Source organism: Toxorhynchites rutilus, chromosome 2 (genome assembly GCF_029784135.1).
Source record: "Toxorhynchites rutilus septentrionalis strain SRP chromosome 2, ASM2978413v1, whole genome shotgun sequence".
Lineage (NCBI taxonomy): Eukaryota > Metazoa > Arthropoda > Insecta > Diptera > Culicidae > Toxorhynchites > Toxorhynchites rutilus.
In genome coordinates this window covers 247077902-247097388 of record NC_073745.1, presented here as the reverse complement: position 1 = coordinate 247097388, position 19487 = coordinate 247077902, and the positions used below count along the sequence as shown (strand labels likewise).

Genomic DNA, 19487 nt, shown 5'->3' with positions numbered 1-19487 from the left:
GTGCTGCTTCAATAGTGGTAGTAAGCGCTTCTGTAGGCACTCCTTAAGGTAAACCTGCCCGTTTACCGTGCCGGTCATCACGAAGGGGGCGCTCCGCTTTCCGCAAGAGCAGATCGCTTGCCACACCATGTACTTTTTGGCAAACTTGGATAGTTTCTGCTTGCGAATCTCCTCCGGAACGCTGAATTTGTCCTCTGCGGAGAAGAACAACAGGCCCGGCAGCTGACGAAAGTCCGCTTTGACGTAGGTTTCGTCGTCCATTACCAGGCAATGCGGCTTCGTCAGCATTTCGATGTACAGCTTCCGTGCTCGCGTCTTCCCCACCATGTTTTGCCTTTCGTCGCGGTTAGGAGCCTTCTGAACCTTGTATGTACGCAGGCCCTCCCGCTGCTTGGTCCGCTGGACGAATGAACTTGACAAATTCAGCTTATTGGCGACATCCCGGACCGAACTTCTCGGATCACGTCTAAACTGCTTAACTACGCGCTTGTGATCTTTTTCACTGACGGAGCATCCATTTTTGCCGTTCTTCACCTTCCGGTCGATGGTTAGGTTCTCGAAGTATCGTTTTAGTACTCTGCTGACCGTGGATTGGACGATTCCCAGCATCTTACCGATGTCACGATGTGACAACTCCGGATTCTCGAAATGATTAATTCACGACGCTCTTTTTCGTTCGACGACATTTTTCCAAATTTACGAAAAATTGACAGTGAAGCATGGCCAACGTGATCTATACACTCTTATCTGATTATAAGCGAAAGCTGAAGATATAATTCCTAAAAATAAAATTTCTACAGCGTTTTTTCCGTGATGCAATTTGATGTGACACATCCTTTACTCAGTGATACTAAATCCGATACACTGCCGTTCTACGCATAACTGTACTATGTTCTATGCAATCCCTATGAACCGTGGGACAATTATGCGTAGAACGGCAGTACACGAAAGTGCTAATAAACCATGAAATTGGTTGTTGAAGTATTTTATGAAATAAAACCATTTTGTTCGATATTCAAATGATTTCCATTTTTGATACTGTACCGGCTCATCGTATGAAATTTCATACGTCAGATATCTCAACATCCAAAGAACTCCAAACCAAAATATTGCGTTTCCCACCTGTTTCGGGACAAACCTAGATGGACTAGAAAGTTTCATGCCATTTGGATCAAGTTCTTGTACACCTGGACAGTAATGGGTTAACATACGAGAAAACATGATGACCATTTGAGGACGATGATGGCAGCTGATACTCTACGGACGACATGAAGATGTAACTGTATGTAATTAGCTGTTGTTGAATGTTTAAAATCCATCAAAAACGGTGGGAAAGCGTGAAGAGTTGTCAAATTTTGCAGTTTGGGCTCCTATGCTTCTGGGATATGATCCCAGAAAGAAGAGGCGAAAAGGACCAGTAAATTTTATCCGATAAACGGAGAACGAGGTTTTAAACTTTTCAGTTCGTTCACCTCTAAGGGATAAACGGAGAGTGCGGTACGAAAGAACCGCTATTGAGCGGACCATTTTGGGAATGTGGAGGCAGGAATAATCTCTGATACTCTTCGGTTTCTGTTAGCTATTAGAATTAAAACAATTTGCGCTTTTAGTAATACTTTTTATTTTTTTCTATGAGGAGAACATTACATTATGTATACCACAGAGTAATGAATATTTTCATCGATATAAAATAATGCGCTTTTTGCCTTTACTCAGAATAAGTCGACATATTCACCTTTATGGATTGTAGTACTGTTCTTCTAGATAAACTGAACAAAATTTGTTATCATATTCGTCCTTGTTCGAAACTGTAAAATATGATCGATCAAACATGAAACTTGTGCTGAACATTAAGGTATCTTCTATTTACTTTTCGATATCCACCTCAAAGTACCATATCACTTTGAAGTGTATCAAAAACCCGTTTCAGAGCTGCAGTGAATCTAGGGGGGTAGTTTTTTCTATAATAGATTTTTGTTTACATTCACATTTCTGGGGCAAATATTGTTGTAAATATATGCTTTGTATCACTACTTTATCGCTTTATCAAATATATAATAAGTTTTCCGCGTTCTGAATTTACTTTTCTTTTTTTTGTGAAATCAATCATGTAACGGATAAGTCTATGCTGAGTAAACTGTAATTTAGGAGCTATACATTTGGTTGGCAATTTACCAAAACATTTTAAATGATAATACATTTGCTAAATATGTTACAACAACTATAAAGTATCGTTTTGTGATAATGAAATAAAACTGGAGTCATTGTTTTCCGAACATTTTCGTGAAGGCCATTCATATCATCTTGAACGTTGTTCGCGTTCTTACTGCTCAAATCCCTTACCGGCTATTATTTAGGATAGTTTCACTGATTAGCAATAATGTTAGTTTTTTTTCTTTTTCTGTATCCATTGAACATTGAGTTGAGTAAGTATCCATGGCTATTTGTAATTCAACAGTATGTTAACCAGTAGTTTCTTACAATGTGAATTTACTATAGCTATGCAGTCGTGACGAAATCTTTCAATTAATATTTTCAAAGATAAAATGTTTCAAAAGGCTTTATTTCTGTTATATATTTTATGCATTATAAGTTATGCTGTAAGATTTGTGCAACAGTTTGTTTCGTTAGGTGTGACTGTATGATTGTTTGCTATTATTTAGTAGGACCATTAGGCATTTATTCAGTGACACAATTTTATACTTCAATGTTTAAAGAATGGTACAAGCTGTACCATGCATAACCTCACTAATGAACATTGGCGTACCAGCGCCCAGGCCTCCATCAGTTTTCTCGTTTTCGTTCTGTAAAGAAGTGATAAAATTATTCGTTAAGTAACATCTATCCTTTTTAATCATTTACCTGGTCATATTCGCAATCAAAGTAACGGCTCTGGCAGTCCAAACATCGGCATTGGTCAGACATTTTGCACGTTATACCACACTCTTTGGCAACTGCTTTATATAATTGTTTGCTGGATTTGTACAAAATTTCCGGCCCTTTGATTTCCTGTTGAGGAATCATGGAAGATGTGGATGATCCATCATACATCTGGGCGTCGTAAGAGTGGCACTCATCCGAGAGGGAATGGTTGGGGTTGTCTATCGAGAGGCAGGTTTCCTCGACGTGCATAGACTCCAGTTCCTCGGCTAAATAATGAAAAATCAAAAACATTTGTCATACGTTTTGTATACGAGACGGGATACATTACACTAGCAACCCAACCCGACCAAACTATCGGCCGAGTCGGCAGTCTGTGGGAGGTCTAAAGATAAATTTCGTGAAAATCTGGACCTGAGATCTCCATATCGGTTTAGCATCCCGACCCGGGTTTTCCAAGTCATATTGCAATTGTTGTCCACTATTCTGCAATGCTTCAGGTTTATTCGAATTTGGCCAAAATTTCATAGAGAGCTTCTTCTTCTTATTTCTTCTTTTTTTGTTTGTTCACGGTTCTTTTTTTCTTTGTTCAAATCATACGATTCATTCGTCTCCTAATGGAGAGCTTCGTGCTTTGTTGTATGGTACGACCATACATACACAGTCAAAGTCAAAGTCGAAAATTGATCTGATCTGTTTCCTTCCAAATCGCATCATGAGAGCTATGGAGGATTTTGATTTCTGCAGATGAAAACTATAACTCTTAAACTATGTTTTGTACTGGTCGGTGTGGTTCATGTGTGCCAAAAAAGGGGACCAACCAAAGGCCAAATCGGAAGACTCTTTTTCCGACACATTCAAAAATGGGAGTCCTAAGCCGACCTCTCCATGGTCCTGAACCGGCGATTCTATTTCCAATTGCCCGGAAATAACAAACATACCTAATTATGTAGGTACTGGATGAAAGTAACTGACGAACGGAAAAACAGTATAATCTTGTTTCGACTTCCGGTTTGCTGATTAGGGCTCTAAATGACCAACAATGTTGGATACCTCTAACGATATGGGTATTGGGTGGAAGGACTAAAACAGCAGTATATCGTATTCCGATGCAATTTTGGGAATGAACATGGCTTCTGATTTGTTGAAAACAACATATTTTTTTTATATTAAAGGGTGTGTCACATTAAATTGCATCACGGAAAAAACGCTGTAGAAATTCCCCCAGTAGACCGATCCTTTTGAAAATTTTAGACAGTAAAATAAAAACTATTAAACAACTTTTGGCATTTTCTTTTTATTCATACTTCGAGCCCAAGCCCGTATGCTCGCACCTTCCTCTTTACCCCGTCCATAAGGTTCTGTACAACGTCAGGTTGTAGTTTTTTTTTTGAATAGAAATCCATTTTCTCTTGAAGTCCGCCTCCGATTTGACAACTTTTGGGTTCTTCCGGAGGGCCTGCTTCATAATCGCCCAATATTTCTCTATTGGGCGAAGCTTCGGCGCGTTGGGCGGGTTCATTTCCTTTTGTACGAAGGTGACCCCGTTGGCTTCGTACTACTCCAACACGTCCTTTGAATAGTGGCACGAAGCGAGATCCGGCCAGAAGATGGTCGGGCCCTCGTGCTGCTTCAATAGTGGTAGTAAGCGCTTCTGTAGGCACTCCTTAAGGTAAACCTGCCCGTTTACCGTGCCGGTCATCACGAAGGGGGCGCTCCGCTTTCCGCAAGAGCAGATCGCTTGCCACACCATGTACTTTTTGACAAACTTGGATAGTTTCTGCTTGCGAATCTCCTCCGGAACGCTGAATTTGTCCTCTGCGGAGAAGAACAACAGGCCCGGCAGCTGACGAAAGTCCGCTTTGACGTAGGTTTCGTCGTCCATTACCAGGCAATGCGGCTTCGTCAGCATTTCGGTGTACAGCTTCCGGGCTCGCGTCTTCCCCACCATGTTTTGCCTTTCGTCGCGGTTTCTGAAACTTGAATGTACAAGGGCCTCCCGCTGCTTGGTCCGCTGGACGAATGAACTTGACAAATTCAGCTTATTGGCGAAATCCCGGACCGAACTTCTCGGATCACGTCTAAACTGTTTAACTACGCGCTTGTGATCTTTTTCACTGACGGAGCATCCATTTTTGCCGTTCTTCACCTTCCGGTCGATGGTTAGGTTCTCGAAGTATCGTTTTAGTACTCTGCTGACCGTGTATTGGACGATTCCCAGCATCTTACCGATGTCCCGATGTGACAACTCCGGATTCGCGAAATGAGTGCACAGGATTAATTCACGACGCTCTTTTTCGTTCGACGACATTTTTCCAAATTTACGAAAAATTGACAGAGAAGCATGGCCAACGTGATCTATACACTCTTATCTGATTATAAGCGAAAGCTGAAGATATAATTCCTAAAAATTAAATTTCTACAGCGTTTTTTCCGTGATGCAATTCGATGTGACACACCCTTTAAGAGAAAAAAATTAAGTAATTAAGAGAAAATAATTTGTGTATCGATAAAAATCCATCCCCTAATTGAAAACACATTCAAAATCTTTCACATTTTCCACCCCATACTTTGAAATAGGCCCCTTTCACGTAGTCCCACGTCAAAAAATAAAATATTTGTTTGAATCAATCAAATCAATAATTAGTGATTAAGATTATAGTTGAATAATGAATGAAGGAAATAGAAAACATCACACGAGTGCAGTCCGATAATCTTTTTGGGAAAGCTTTTCTGGGTATTCTCATTCCACACCTCAAACTAACAAAACTTTGCCTCAAATACAGTTAATCAATCTACATTGACTTTAATATTGATGTATGAAAGGTATAAAAGGTATAAAAAAGAGACATAAAACTACAAAATTCATTCGCCTCTTGTCTTGAAAAAGAACTATTGGAAGAACATTCAATGGAGAGTCCTGGAGAGTCCACTGTCGTTTACTTGATAAGCGGACGTACAACCGTTATGGCTACGGAGGCACCCTAAAATCAGGAAATTGTGATTAATTTATACTACTATAGAAGCTTTGAACTATAAAGTTCATTCGCTTCTACCATTGTAAAAGACCATTCCATGCCAAACCAATATAGTGGTTTTCAGATTTTCGTGAAGAGTTGTAGATTTGTTCTTAATCGCAAACAATTAGACTCGTATTTTTTTAAATTTTTTTGTTAGGGTGACCATTTCTGTTGTAGGATGGTCCGAAAAATAACTTTTTTTCACTTTTTTCCTAAAATTACTTATTTCAAAAATTCATGACTTTTGAACTACTGGACCGACTCTAATTTTTTTTTTAATTCGTTTATTTTTACAGGCTCAGTTACTTAAGTTTAAAGGAGCCGAATTCTTAAATATATTTTTAAAACTATATATATATAGAAACAATTTTCTTACATCTATGGTTAGTAAGGTGGAAAACCGATTACTCGCGGTGTACTCGAGTTTAGAAGGGTGACATATTTTTAGGAGAAGGATGGGATATAAGGAAATTGTAACAATGTTGATGAGCACTCAATTCTTAAATCTATTCGTATATCTATAGTTTATTTACATTTCAACTTATTCTACTATTTATAGCAAGGGGACGAATTACCCGCAAAGGAAGGAAAGGAGGGTATAAGGATGTAGGGACAATCACACACGAAGATCTATAGCTTTAAGGAAAACATATATATGGGACATGTAATCAAGGTCTAACCGAGCCAACACATCTCTCACCGGCACATTGGGCTGTCTTCCTCGGGCCCGAAGGGAGTTTTCTAAATTCGATCTGGCGACCAGATACACCTCGCACGACCAAACAATGTGCTCGATGTCGTGATAACCTTGGCCACAAACGCAGAAATTGCTGCTGGCAAGATTGAAACGAAAGAGTAGTGCATCTAACGAACAGTGATTGGACATGAGTCGGGAGAAGGTGCGGATAAAGTCCCGACTCAAGTCTAGTCTTTTGAACCACGGTTTGAGGCTAACCTTAGGGATAATCGAGTGAAACCACCGGCCCAATTCATCTTCATTCCACTTGCGTTGCCAGTTAGCGATGGTATTTTTGCGAACTAAAGAATAAAATTCATTGAAGGCGATTTGACGCTGATAAATATCGCCTTCAATTGCACCTACCTTTGCCAATGAGTCAGCCCTCTCATTACCCGGAATTGAGCAATGTGAAGGGACCCAGACAAAGGTAATGACATAACAGCGTCTGGATAAAGCACTCAAAATTTCTCGTATTCTCTCAAGGAAGTACGGCGAGTGCTTTTCCGGCCTCACTGAACGGATAGCTTCGACAGAGCTAAGACTATCCGTTACAATGTAATAGTGTTCAACAGGTCGTGAGGCGACGCTGTCCAGCGCCCAGTGTATTGCTGCCAATTCAGCAATATACACTGAGCAAGGATTCTGAAGACTGTGTGAGGTGCTAAAAAATACGTTAAACACTCCAAATCCTGTGGACTCATTCATAGAGGACCCATCAGTAAAGTATATATTATCACAATTGATACGCCCATACTTTGCATTGAAGATTGTAGGAACGAACCCCAATCTAAGATAATCTGGATTTTCATGGATTTTCTCCTTCATGAACAGATCGAAATGTACAGAGGAATTGATGTAGTCAGGAAAACAAACACGGTTGGGAATATACGAAGAAGGAACAACCTGCATAGAGGTGAATTCATGATATGAATTCATGAATCCAGAATGAAAATTTAGCTCGATCAATTGCTCAAAATTTCCGATCACCAATGGATTCATAACCTTACACCGGATGAGGAACCGAAGAGATAATAAATTGAAGCGATCTTTTAGTGGGAGTACGCCTGCCAAAACCTCGAGACTCATGGTATGCGTTGAGGGCATACATCCCAACGCAATACGGAGACAAAGATACTGAATTCGCTCGAGTTTAATGAGGTGTGTTTTGGCAGCTGATTGAAAACAGAAACTGCCATACTCCATCACTGAGAGAATAGTTGTTCGATACAACATAATAAGATCTTCGGGATGGGCTCCCCACCAGGTGCCGGTAATTGTACGGAGAAAGTTTATTCTTTGTTGACATTTTTTACTCAGATACCTAATATGGGCCCCCCAAGTACATTTGGAGTCGAACCAGACCCCAAGATACTTGAATGACATAGCATGAGTGATCGGTTTACCCAAAAGTTGAAGCTTTGGTTTTGCTGGTCTATGCTTCCTAGAAAAAACCACCATCTCTGTTTTCTCCGTGGAGAATTCGATCCCTAGCCCAATGGCCCAGGTTGAAAATTTGTTCAAAGTATCTTGTAAGGGTCCTTGCAGGTCGGATTCGTTTGATCCTACGATAGACACCACTCCATCATCTGCAAGTTGTCTTAGGCTGCAATTTTGTGTAAGGCAATTGTCGATGTCGCTTACATAGAAGTTGTACAAAAGGGGGCTTAAACATGAGCCCTGGGGGAGGCCCATGTAAGAGACCCGACTTACTGCCGAATCTCCGTGAGAAAAGTTCAAATGTTTCTCACAAAGCAAGTTATATAACATATTATTCAATAGAGGCGGCAGACCCCGAGAGTGTAATTTGTCTGACAAAACCTCTATTGAAACAGAATCAAAGGCCCCCTTTATGTCCAAGAATACTGAAGCCATTTGTTTTTTTTCGGCGTAAGCCATTTGAATATCTGAAGAAAGCAACGCAAGACAATCATTCGTCCCCTTGCCCCTGCGGAACCCATATTGTGTATCTGAGAGTAGGCCATTCGTTTCAACCCATCGATCAAGGCGAAACAAGATCATTTTCTCCAACAATTTCCGTATACAAGACAGCATTGCTATTGGGCGGTACGAATTGAAGTCGGACGCGGGTTTTCCGGGTTTTTGAATAGCTATAACTCGTACTTGTCTCCAATCATCTGGAACAATATTATGCTCCAGAAACCGATTGAATAAGTTCAACAAGCGATGTTTCGCCACATCAGGGAGATTTTTCAGCAAGTTGAACTTAATTCTATCCGATCCCGGAGCAGAATTGTTACATGAAAGGAGAGCAAGAGAGAATTCTACCATCGAAAACTCGGAATCAAGATCGCACCTATCTTGTGGTATATCTCGAACAATTTTCTGCACGGGAGCGGAATCGGGACAAACCTTCCGTGCAAAATTAAAAATCCATCGATGTGAATATTCTTCGCTTTCATTCGTTGAAGAGCGATTTCTCATGTTTCGAGCCACTTTCCATAATTTTTTCATTGACGTTTCTCGTGACAAACCTCCCACGAAATTTCGCCAATAAGCACGTTTTTTCCCTTTGATCAAGTTTTTAAATTGATTTTCAAGGTCCAAATACGTCTGAAAATTTTCAGGGGTTCCACGTTTCCGAAAAGCTTTAAATGCATTCGATTTTTTTACATAAAGCTTGGAACATATGCTATCCCACCATAGATTAGGAGGCCTTCGACGAATAGTGGAACCTGGGATGGGTTTCGTTTGAGCGCGAACCGCGCTGTCATAGATCAAACGAGAAAGGAAGTTATACTCCTCCAATGGAGGTAAACCATCTCTGGAATTGATGGCTAGAGCAATCGCGTCCGTATATTTTTTCCAGTCAATGTGTCTTGTGAGGTCATATGCCATGTTTATAGATTCAGAAGAATTCGACCCAATGGTGATGGAAATTTTGATTGGCAAGTGATCACTACCGTTGGGGTCCTGGATTACATTCCACTTGCAATCTAACGATAGTGAATTCGAGCAAAGCGAGAGGTCAAGAGCACTTGGGTTAGCAGGTGGTTTAGGCACACGTGTTGTTTCCCCAGTGTTCAAAACGGTCATATTGAAGTTGTTACAAAGGTCATATATCAACAATGAACGATTGTCGTCGTACTGTTCCCCCCAGGCAGTTCCATGAGAGTTGAAGTCTCCCTAGATCAATCATGGCTCAGGAAGGAGTGAGCACATGTCATCAAGTTGTTTGCGGCTAACCGCAGCTCTCGGAGGCCAATACAAGCTGACAATACAGAGGTCTTTGCCTCTGATGTTTGCATGACAAGCAACAGCTTCGATCCCTCCAATAGGTGGAAGGTCAATTCGAAAAAATGAGTGGCACTTATTGATCCCCAATAGCACCCCTCCGTATCTGTCAACACGGTCCATAATATTAAAATCGTGGAAAGAGATATCATCTCGCGAAGAAAGCCAAGTTTCGGACAGAGCAAAAACATCACAATTGAAGTTATGAATTAAAAATTTGAATGTATCCAATTTAGGGATAAGACTACGACAATTCCACTGAAAAACAGTGATATCTCCGACCTCTCTATCTAAATTAGACATCAAGAGAGATAATCATTGCAAGAAGGGGCCATGTTTGCATCAATTGCTGTAAAATTGTCTTTAATACTGGAAGCATTGGGATGACAAGGGTTCTGATGGAGTCGGAAACATTAAAACACTTGAAGATTTGATCCAAAAGGTCAGACATCTGTATAAATCCCGATTGGGAAGTTGAGCTGGACGGAAAAACAGGGACAGTTGGGGTTTTTGATGTCCCCTCGAGTGCTGGGTCGTTCGAAGGTGAACTATTCCCACGGAAGCCAGGAGGAACCTGATTTTGCTTGTCCGCTGCACTCGATTTTTTAGGCAAGCTAACTGGGGGATCACCGGGGGGACTTGTTCTTGAACTTTGGGAGTGGTCACATTTTTGCGCCGGGGATTCCCTTTGAAAATAAACGGTGTTCCCCCGCTAGCTGTGTCCGCTTCCATTTCATCAACTGGCAACGTGGAAAAGATATTGTGTGTTGAGATTGGTTGTTGTTGTTGTTGGGCCAGTGGAGAAGCGCCCTTTAAAATGTCCGCAAAAGTGCGCTTCGAGCGTTCCTTTAAAGAGCGCTTCTGTTTCTCCCAGCGACTCTTGTAAATTTCACAAGCTGAGAGCGCGTGTGGGGATCCTCCGCAATATGGACACTTATGCTCAGTCGCACTGCAGGATTTCCCCTCATGTTGCTCTCCGCAAGTGGCACAGCGCTCCTTGTTGGCACAATAATCTGAAGTGTGACCAACTGACTTGCATTTGTTGCAAGTCATGGGCTTTGGCACGAAGAGTCGCACAGGTAGTCTCAATTTGTCCACCATAACGTAGTCAGGGAGGGCGGCACCAGCAAAGGTGACTCGAAACGAGTCGGACGGCGTAAATTTCGTTTGGTCCCCATCATGGGAGAGTTTCCCGAGTTGTCGACAGTCCAAGATCTTTACTTCCATTGAGGGAAGCTTCTTGAACTTGCCTTTTCCTTCTTTTTTTATTTGTTCGCTCGTCAGACCCGTTTCAGTTATCACCCCCTCAATTTCTACGTTATGGGAGGGTATAAATGTTCTATATTCGAGAGTGAAGTGTTGGTCAGCAACAATCTCGTTTGCGTGTTTCCGTTCATTCACGACAACCCGCAATTTGTTCGGTCTAACCCTGCGAATTTCAGATACAGAAGTGTATCTGACCAGATCTTTCATGATCTGAATCACGTTAAGGCTTTTTCCTTTTGGTTTTGGCCGGAGGAAAACAACCCACGGGCCAGTTCCAGGTGCATCTTCTGGATAAACTCTGACACGTGGAGCGGAGACAACAGAGGGAGAAGACGAGGACGAGGACGAGGACGAGGATTGGGTTGGATCGGAAACATCAGAAGGGGGAAGCGAAATCGATGATGGGAGAGGAGGAGTGGAAGTAACAGTGGGTTCAGAAGGGAGGCTTGCTATTTTCTTAGAGGGGGGCTTGGAAGGATGAGCAGATTCGTCCCCAGAAGAATTATCTTCTTTTTGAGGGACTCGTTTATGTTTTTTCCCAGATCTTGAATGGGATTCATTATCGGAGATCTCCATCTCTGGAGGTCCTCCACTATTCTCCATTTTACAAAAATTTTTGTCTTATTTCTAATCTATTATTGATTTTAACAATAATCTCAAAAAAAAAAAAAACAAAACAAACAAACAAAAATATGATAATATTAAGCAATGAACATATGAGTTGAACAATAATATTAATATTAAATATGTGTACCTTAATATAAAAGTTGTTCCGATACTGCGCTCTACTGCCCTAACCAGGGAGAGACAGAGGCTACGCGCTATGGATCAACACAATAGCGCAAGAATAGCTCACACGGTCACGTGATGATAATTCCCGTTAACGACAGCCACACGATGGCGATCCCGTTATGCCAATCAAGGCGCATAGAAGTATATCCTAAGGTGGGCCAACTTGCTAAAACCACTCTTCAGCCATCTTGGAAGTCTACTGTGTTTTGTTTGTAAACAAAACACAATACGCTTGTGCTCAAGCTCGCTCGTGATCAGTCTGTCTCTTTCACACTTCAAGGAAAAAATTCCCCTTCTGCTTTCTTCCGTACTGTTTTCATATACCGCTCCCCTAACCAACTTAGTGATGAAACGGCTTCACCTAGTACCATAGACCCGTCTTGATGCCAATGTTCAACAGCCGCCAAGGGCTGCAAGCTGCAAGAGCGCTGCTTCCTTTGTTCCACTTCACAAAAGGTCAATTCGAAAGCGGACAGCAATGACCTTCACTCGTACACTATACCAATCGCACAATAGTAAAAGTGGCAACGCACAATAACGACACTGAACTTTACTCGTCAAGAGTTGGATAGCGAAATGACAGAAAGACCGACTCTAATGATCGACATAACAAATTAAAGCAAATCAACTCGTCTTACTTTAGTTGCAGAAAATTTGAATTTTGTTTCTGCTATTCTTAAGTGTATTTGTTTTTTTTTATTGTTTTTATTATCTTGGGACCAAGGGCGCTATATTTTTAAATATTTTTTCTAGAAAGCTGAGGATTTTTTACATAAAATATCTCAAAATCAGAGATGTGTTTTTTGTCTTTTTTAAGTTATGGTGTTTTAAAGTTAACCGATAGTTCGGAATATAAATTACTCCTCTTTTTCCTATTCTCAAAAATTCAAAACTTTTGAGCTACTAGACCGATTTAGATGATCAATACATCAAATTAAAGCCAATGAGCTAGAATTCTTTGGAAAAATATTACATTTGCGAAGAAAATAAATTTTGTTTTCGTGATTATCGATTGCATCTGATTTTTTATAGTTTCCATGGTTTTGAGACCGAGGGCGCTATATTTTTTATATTTTTTCTTAAAAGCTGAGGATTTTTCACAGAACATATCCAAAAATCAGATATGTGTTCTTTTTCATTTTTAAGTTATGATTTTTGAAGGTTAACATGTTTTTAGTCTTCGATCAATATCTCTATGCGATTATACTGGGTCAATGCAACTAGAATTCAATTCATTCGCTAGGACAGTATTTTCGCAAAAAAAAAATTAGCTAATGTGCTTAAATTTGATATGTCAATCCTCTGAAGTTCAAAAGTTTTGATTTTTTGAAAAAGTCATTTTTGAGATAAAGGTGAAAAATGATTTTTTGAACCATCGGTTAAATTGGAAAAATCATAACTTAAAAACGAAAATGAAACACATCTCTTATTTTGAGATATTTTATGTGAAAAATCCTCAGTTTATTAGAAAAAAAAATCGCGGGTTGTATCTGGGACACGACCGCTTAGAACGTAGGACTACGTAATCTTTTTTTTTGAAATTTGTTGGTTTATCATTTCGGATATTATTTGCCAATACGCCGAAAGTTCATAAATAACTCTTTAGTAAAAAGTTTTGGGACCCTGAAATGGTTCAATGGCTTGCGTGGTTTTGTAGAATCATTTCGAGAAGCAACGATTCATTCTGGCCTTTGCGAGAACAATACACTAGTTGGTCATATGTCGCAATTTGTTTTTTTATATCAATGCACGCATTGCACTGAGTATTTAACGAGAGGCATCTTCCGTGCATCGCCATTCAACAAGCATCAAATACGCGTCTAACATACGCACACAGTTGCAGCGATAAACTTCAAGTGAAATATTCACTAGCGTTCGCAGCTCGAGGGGAAGCATAAAACACAAAACGAGCAGAATAAGCGACCTTTGGTGTTTCAGGCACAAGAGATTCTGAGAATTTTCCTCAGAGGAGATGCAATACTTATATGCTAGCGACATCTTACTGATTTCGCAAATATTTTCTTTTCGCTATCCCCCTTCGTTGTTTCTATTTTTCTTCTTCTTTTTTCCTTTATTTACGGAGACTTTAAATCCAACAATTCATTCGTCTCCGACTGTTTCTATTCTAGCGGCTGCATAAGTTGCTCGTTATTAACAGCTCTGTTCGGGAAAGCACACAAATGGACAGAACAAATAAATGGGGAAATGGGAATGCTTCCAACGTTCATCAATTTAAACCATATACAGACTATGGGATTGTAATGTATAGCATATAAAACAAATCTTAAAAAATTTCCGATTCGATTGGTATGCAAATCGTTAAAATCCGTTCGCAGCAAAAATAATTAACATTAACTTTACTTCATAAAAACGTAACCTGTTTTTTGATTTGGCTCCCTTAATTTAAGACGTAGTCCTACGTCAAAATATAAAAAAATATATAGCGCCCTTGGTCATGGTCTCGGGACCATAAAAAACCATAAAAAACAAATACAATCAATAATAACGAAAACAAAATTTTAATGTTCTGCAATTGAAGTGTTTTTTTTTAGAAAGACGAGGTGATTGGCTTTAATTTGATATGTCGATCACTAGAATCGTTTTAGTAGTTCAAAAGTTATTAATTTGAAAAAAGTAATTTGAGAAAAAAAGTGAAAAAAGTGATTTTTCGGACCACCCTAAAAAGAAAAAAGGTCACCCTAACGAAAAGATACGGGTCTAATTGTTTGCGATAAGAAACAAATCTGAGAACCACTATAGCGGTTTGGCATGGAATGGCTGTATTACAACATTAACCAATTGAGGGTCCTGGGTTGAACCCACGGTCGTTCACTTAATAAGCGTTGGGGTTACGAAAGTCCCAAACCAAGAACATTGGGTTCATTGGGAATCCGTAACAGAACAGGTGCTGGAGTGTACGGTCCCAGAATAAAAAATTCTGTAGCTATGGGGAACTGACCAACAGTTATTCAGGCAGAAATAATTATAGACTAATATCTGCATCTTTTCAGATAGTCAAGCGGCACTTAAAGCCCTTAATGCTTTCAAGTGCTCGTCAAAAATTATCTGGGAATGCATTTGCCTTTAACGGTATCTAAGTCAGACAAGTTCGGTACAATTATATTAGATTCCTGACCATTGAGGTATAGAGGGAAATGAACAGATAGAATAACTCGCAAGACCCTGCTCAAACTCACTCTTCACTGGTCCAAAACCATTCTATGGAATTTCTGATTGTGTATTGAAGAATAAGCTGAAGAAATTGGAAGACCGGGAAGTGATAGCCAATTGGATGGCTGTAGAATTTAACTAATCAAACAAATTTATCGAGCTGAGTATTAAAATCACTCAACAATTGCTGAGTATTAATGAGAAAGACTTCAGCATATTCACTGGTTTTATAACAGGTCACTGTTCGAGCAAATACCTTTGAAAAAAAACATAGGTTTAGTACAAGGTGGTATTTCTCCCTTTTGTAATGCTGAAAGCGAAACCTCGGAACATTTACTCTGCAATTGCGGAGCTATAACAAGACGCAGACTTCAACACACTCTTATTTTACACGCCAAACCTTCCTTTTGAACTTAGTCGTATGTCAAACGGCGAATGCATTTCATCGTCTTTAAAAAGAACGATCCTTGGCTGAAAACAAGTACAGAAATAGATTTCTTTATCTCGGGCAACCTACCTAAGTCGCAAAGCTGCTCCTGGCTGACCATGCTGAACAACGGATCGCACGAACCGGTGCACTCGAGTAGATTCTCCTGAGAAGGTGATGTAGCCGAACTGCACGAATACAGAGTGGACTCAAACGATTCCTGCTTCCTCGTTGTGTTTGGCGTTGCCTGGCGTGACTGTTGTCCGGAACATTGCTGCTGCTGTTCCTGCGTTGTGATGTTCAATTGTTGATTGCTTCCGTGCATTTCGTAACTGGATGACGACAGGTTCAATGTCGATGCTTTGTTGTTTTCTTTATCTAAAGCTGCGAGGCGGTTCTGCGGTTAAATTTGGTTGTTAGACATCAATGGAAATTTTGATCAATGGAATAGTAAAACATACTTCTTCTAAAACATGTTCGTAAGAAGGCGGTGGGCTCAGTGGTATAGTGCTAATTTCAGTATGCGTTAGTGTGGGATTTACATATCCTAGAACGATCGGAAACATCAGTTGAATGGCAAATTGGTTACGCTTCTGCACTTGAACAATCGTGAGGATGATATTTTACAATGGGTTTACCAAGGATTTACCTATTCGTTCGTCGGACGAGTCCCTGTTCTGAATAAGGGCCCGTTGGTCGTTGTTCATAGAAACAAGGCTATCATTATTCTGTTCAGAGTCTAAGGTCGTGCTGCTGCCATAGGCAGTGATCGGTGTGTTACTGTTCAAATAGTTCGGAATGATCTGATTGGCCTGACTATCAACTACGACATCCTGCTCCTGCGAGGCACTGCGGGATGTGGTTCCACCCATGCGGAATCTGAGCTTAAAGGGAGCCATCGATCGCGGACAGAAACGTGTGTGTTTGTTTGGCACGTGGCCACCAGGTGGGTCGATTAAGTTTAGATTTAAATGTAATTTCTTAGATTATTTGGATTGCTTAGAACGGTTAGGGACTGAAATTAGACGAAGGGAGAGAAGGAAACAAGTGAAAGTACTCAATTAAGAAAACTTAAAAGATGTAATCAACTGGAAGCGTCTTTTTTTGTAAATCAACTGTGCCCAATACAACAGAAAGAATATGGAAAAACAATGTGGAGAGAAATTTGGTAGAAATAGCCGAGTAGGATTCCTAATATTTTAGAACGTGTGGAAAGAGACAGTGAGTGAGTGTAGGATACGTGCAAGAACTAGAATTGAATCTGGTTAAAGCGTCATGCAAAGATAATCAAGATACTCAAGATAATCAAGAAGTTTGATGTGATGTTGATTGATTTCAATGAGATTTTGTGACGAATCGAAAATCGTTTGAACATTGATGCTTATATTAGGTGTACAACTCTGCCTGTGCCGTTTACCTATAGATGTGATGGTCGAAATAAATGGTTCATGTACGTTAACCGGTAAAATTGTGCCTCTGTCAACGCAATCAAATAGTGTCAGCATTATGGAATTATTCTGGATGGATATATCGGTTCATGAGTTACCAATGCGATGTTAACTTAATCTTTAGTACAATTTTCTTTAAGATTTCGACTGTTGTCATGGAATCTTATCCAAATCTTCTAGGAAACAAAATCTTCAAACACGCAAGTCGTCAGGAATGAATAATCACATCGTACAGCCAGGAATAATCACTTGATTAGCATGTTGTGATCAACAACACAATTAAGTTATTTCCGAGCATATTTACATACGAAATGAGCTCACGAACTCGATAAAAGAAGTAAACTTATGTGGCTTGCAGAATTCCTTCAATCTTAGCATCGCTCTAACGGAGAACAAAAATGATGACGAGAAACGCTTTTCATTTGCTTACATTTTCCACGTTGTTCGCCTTGTGTCATTTGTGGAGTTTGAAGGACTTTTTTGATATCTCTATCAGTTACTTCAAAGCTAGAGAAGTGAAATCGATAAGCATCATTGGTTGCTCGAGTGCTGAAGTAAGTTTCAGCGTGGCGAAGGAATACACTGAACATGGATTCTATGTACAAATGGTATCAAATTATAACAAATTCAATGTTTCGGCCAGAAGTTACAGCGGAGTTGTTGTATATACTGGATGTGATCAAAGAGTGAAAACACTTATTGTACATACTAGTGAGTACATTCATTTTGCACATGAGTACAATTAATAAATTTCAGAAGTACATGAATCCGTTTATGTCTACCAATATCCACTGGTTATTTCTGAATGATGTGAATAATCACACAGATCGATTGAGGGAAGATTGTGACACTGCTCTTCCCATGAGCATAGAGGCAAAATATAGAGACCATTTCCGAAATGTAGATGTCCTCCCGTTGAGCCACTTGGTAGTTGGGATATTTCGGGGGACATGGAGTTTGTTCGAGGTTCGCCAACTGCATAGACAGGCTCCGCTGGAATTTCATCGAATAAGTTATCGAAACGGGGATTTGACCAAATTGATCAATATGAAAAGAGCTTTGCGCGCCTTAGATGCAAGATTTGAAAGAAAACTAGATTTTCAAGGCTTTGCAATGGATTCTGGGACAGCGGTAAGTGTTATTCCCATTCCCAGTGTTTTTAGTTCAATTTGAAGTAAGGAAACTAGCTTTGAGAATGAAAGAAAACGAGAGATTTATGTTTCTTCAAAGAGGATTAGTTCTTCCCATGGAGGAGGCACATATTTAGTTTATTAAAATGTGATTGTTTGAGCTAAATTCACAAAGTTTTTATGAAAGTGATGACAGAAGTTAGATAAAAATGTTAGCTCATAAATCGATAGGTGAATGAAGAAACTTTTTTATCGAGGGGTCGTATCAGATAATTTTTTGCTTCATCTTGGATCAGCTGAACTTAATTAACTTAATATATCTTGAGATCATTTTCAAAATTATTTTAAATAATAACAGTCACGTTACTTTGAAATAATGGATTTACGCAATGCTGAATGATGCTGAAAAAAGGCTAGAACGGAGCTAATAATTTCATTTGGTTTGTAAGAAAACTCCTTATCCGTTTCTCCGGATACAATATTTCGAAAAATTAAAAAACTGTCACATTGACAGTTACTTAAAAAAAAATACTTGCAGCCATTTTAATAAAAAATAGTTTGCAGCCATTTTAATAATACAACTTCTGCCATTTTGGAAAACCACGCAAATGTTGAAATTAGGATTGGCTGATTTATTTGGAAGTCTAGTATTGAAGTTCATCGAATTCATTCCACCGGAAGTGGTGCCTATATTTTCTTTGTTAAGCCTGTTTTTCCTGTTTTTCAGTCGCTACCCTTCTTGAAACTAAACATGGGAACACAAAATATACATCTCCAACATATACATTTAGATGGCCTTCTAAAACTATATCTCTTCTTGAGTCTCACTTACAAGAACTGCATCCGTCTTCCCAGTACATTACAATAAAGTGATATCCGTGATAATTGTGCCTGCTGTTGACTGTATCCAGATCTACCAACAGCAGCGATCTAACGTATGCTAACATAAGTTGCCCCCTTCTATACTAAATCTCTCAGCGCAAACTTTAGGAACCTTTTCTGGACATTTTGCAGCCTATGCACTTACAGATCGTACTGCGGTCGCAAAGTCTAACTTGGACCGTACCATTTTGAAATTAATTTTCAAAATTGAATGCGGTTCAATGAACTCTCGCTCGTTTATGGTTTTGAGTGCCAATAAAAATAGTTATCTCTATTTTTTATTCGGAACTTGCTGCGAATTTGCACGATAATATACCCTGCTTCATTTACTAGTGTCGCAGACGTTAAAATTTGAGTTTTTTGAAAACCGAAAAATCTCCAAAAATCGGGGTTTATAAAAAATATTTTTGATGCCGAATGTCTTAAAATTTCACGAAACACCGAAATTTACTGTCATCTCGAAAAAAAAAAGTAAGGGGT

The 19487-nt window shown here is 39.6% G+C and overlaps 2 protein-coding genes across 2 annotated transcripts in view; one reads left to right on the top strand and one right to left on the bottom strand.

The window, feature by feature from the left end:
- The window catches only part of LOC129766793 (uncharacterized), a 44833-nt gene that overhangs the window by 16160 nt on the left and 9186 nt on the right, over positions 1-19487 (top strand). The gene's annotated exons all lie outside the window — the stretch shown is intronic.
- LOC129767482 (uncharacterized) overlaps positions 1650-19487 on the bottom strand; it is a 36843-nt gene continuing 19005 nt past the window's right edge. The window contains exons 2-6 of the mRNA XM_055768450.1: positions 16197-16562; positions 16009-16094; positions 15638-15944; positions 2863-3149; positions 1650-2804 (exon numbers count right to left, since the gene is read on the bottom strand). Of these exons, the coding sequence (XP_055624425.1) occupies positions 2712-2804; positions 2863-3149; positions 15638-15944; positions 16009-16094; positions 16197-16446 (1023 nt within the window). The 5' untranslated portion in view covers positions 16447-16562 and the 3' untranslated portion in view covers positions 1650-2711. The remainder of the gene's footprint in view (positions 2805-2862; positions 3150-15637; positions 15945-16008; positions 16095-16196; positions 16563-19487) is intronic.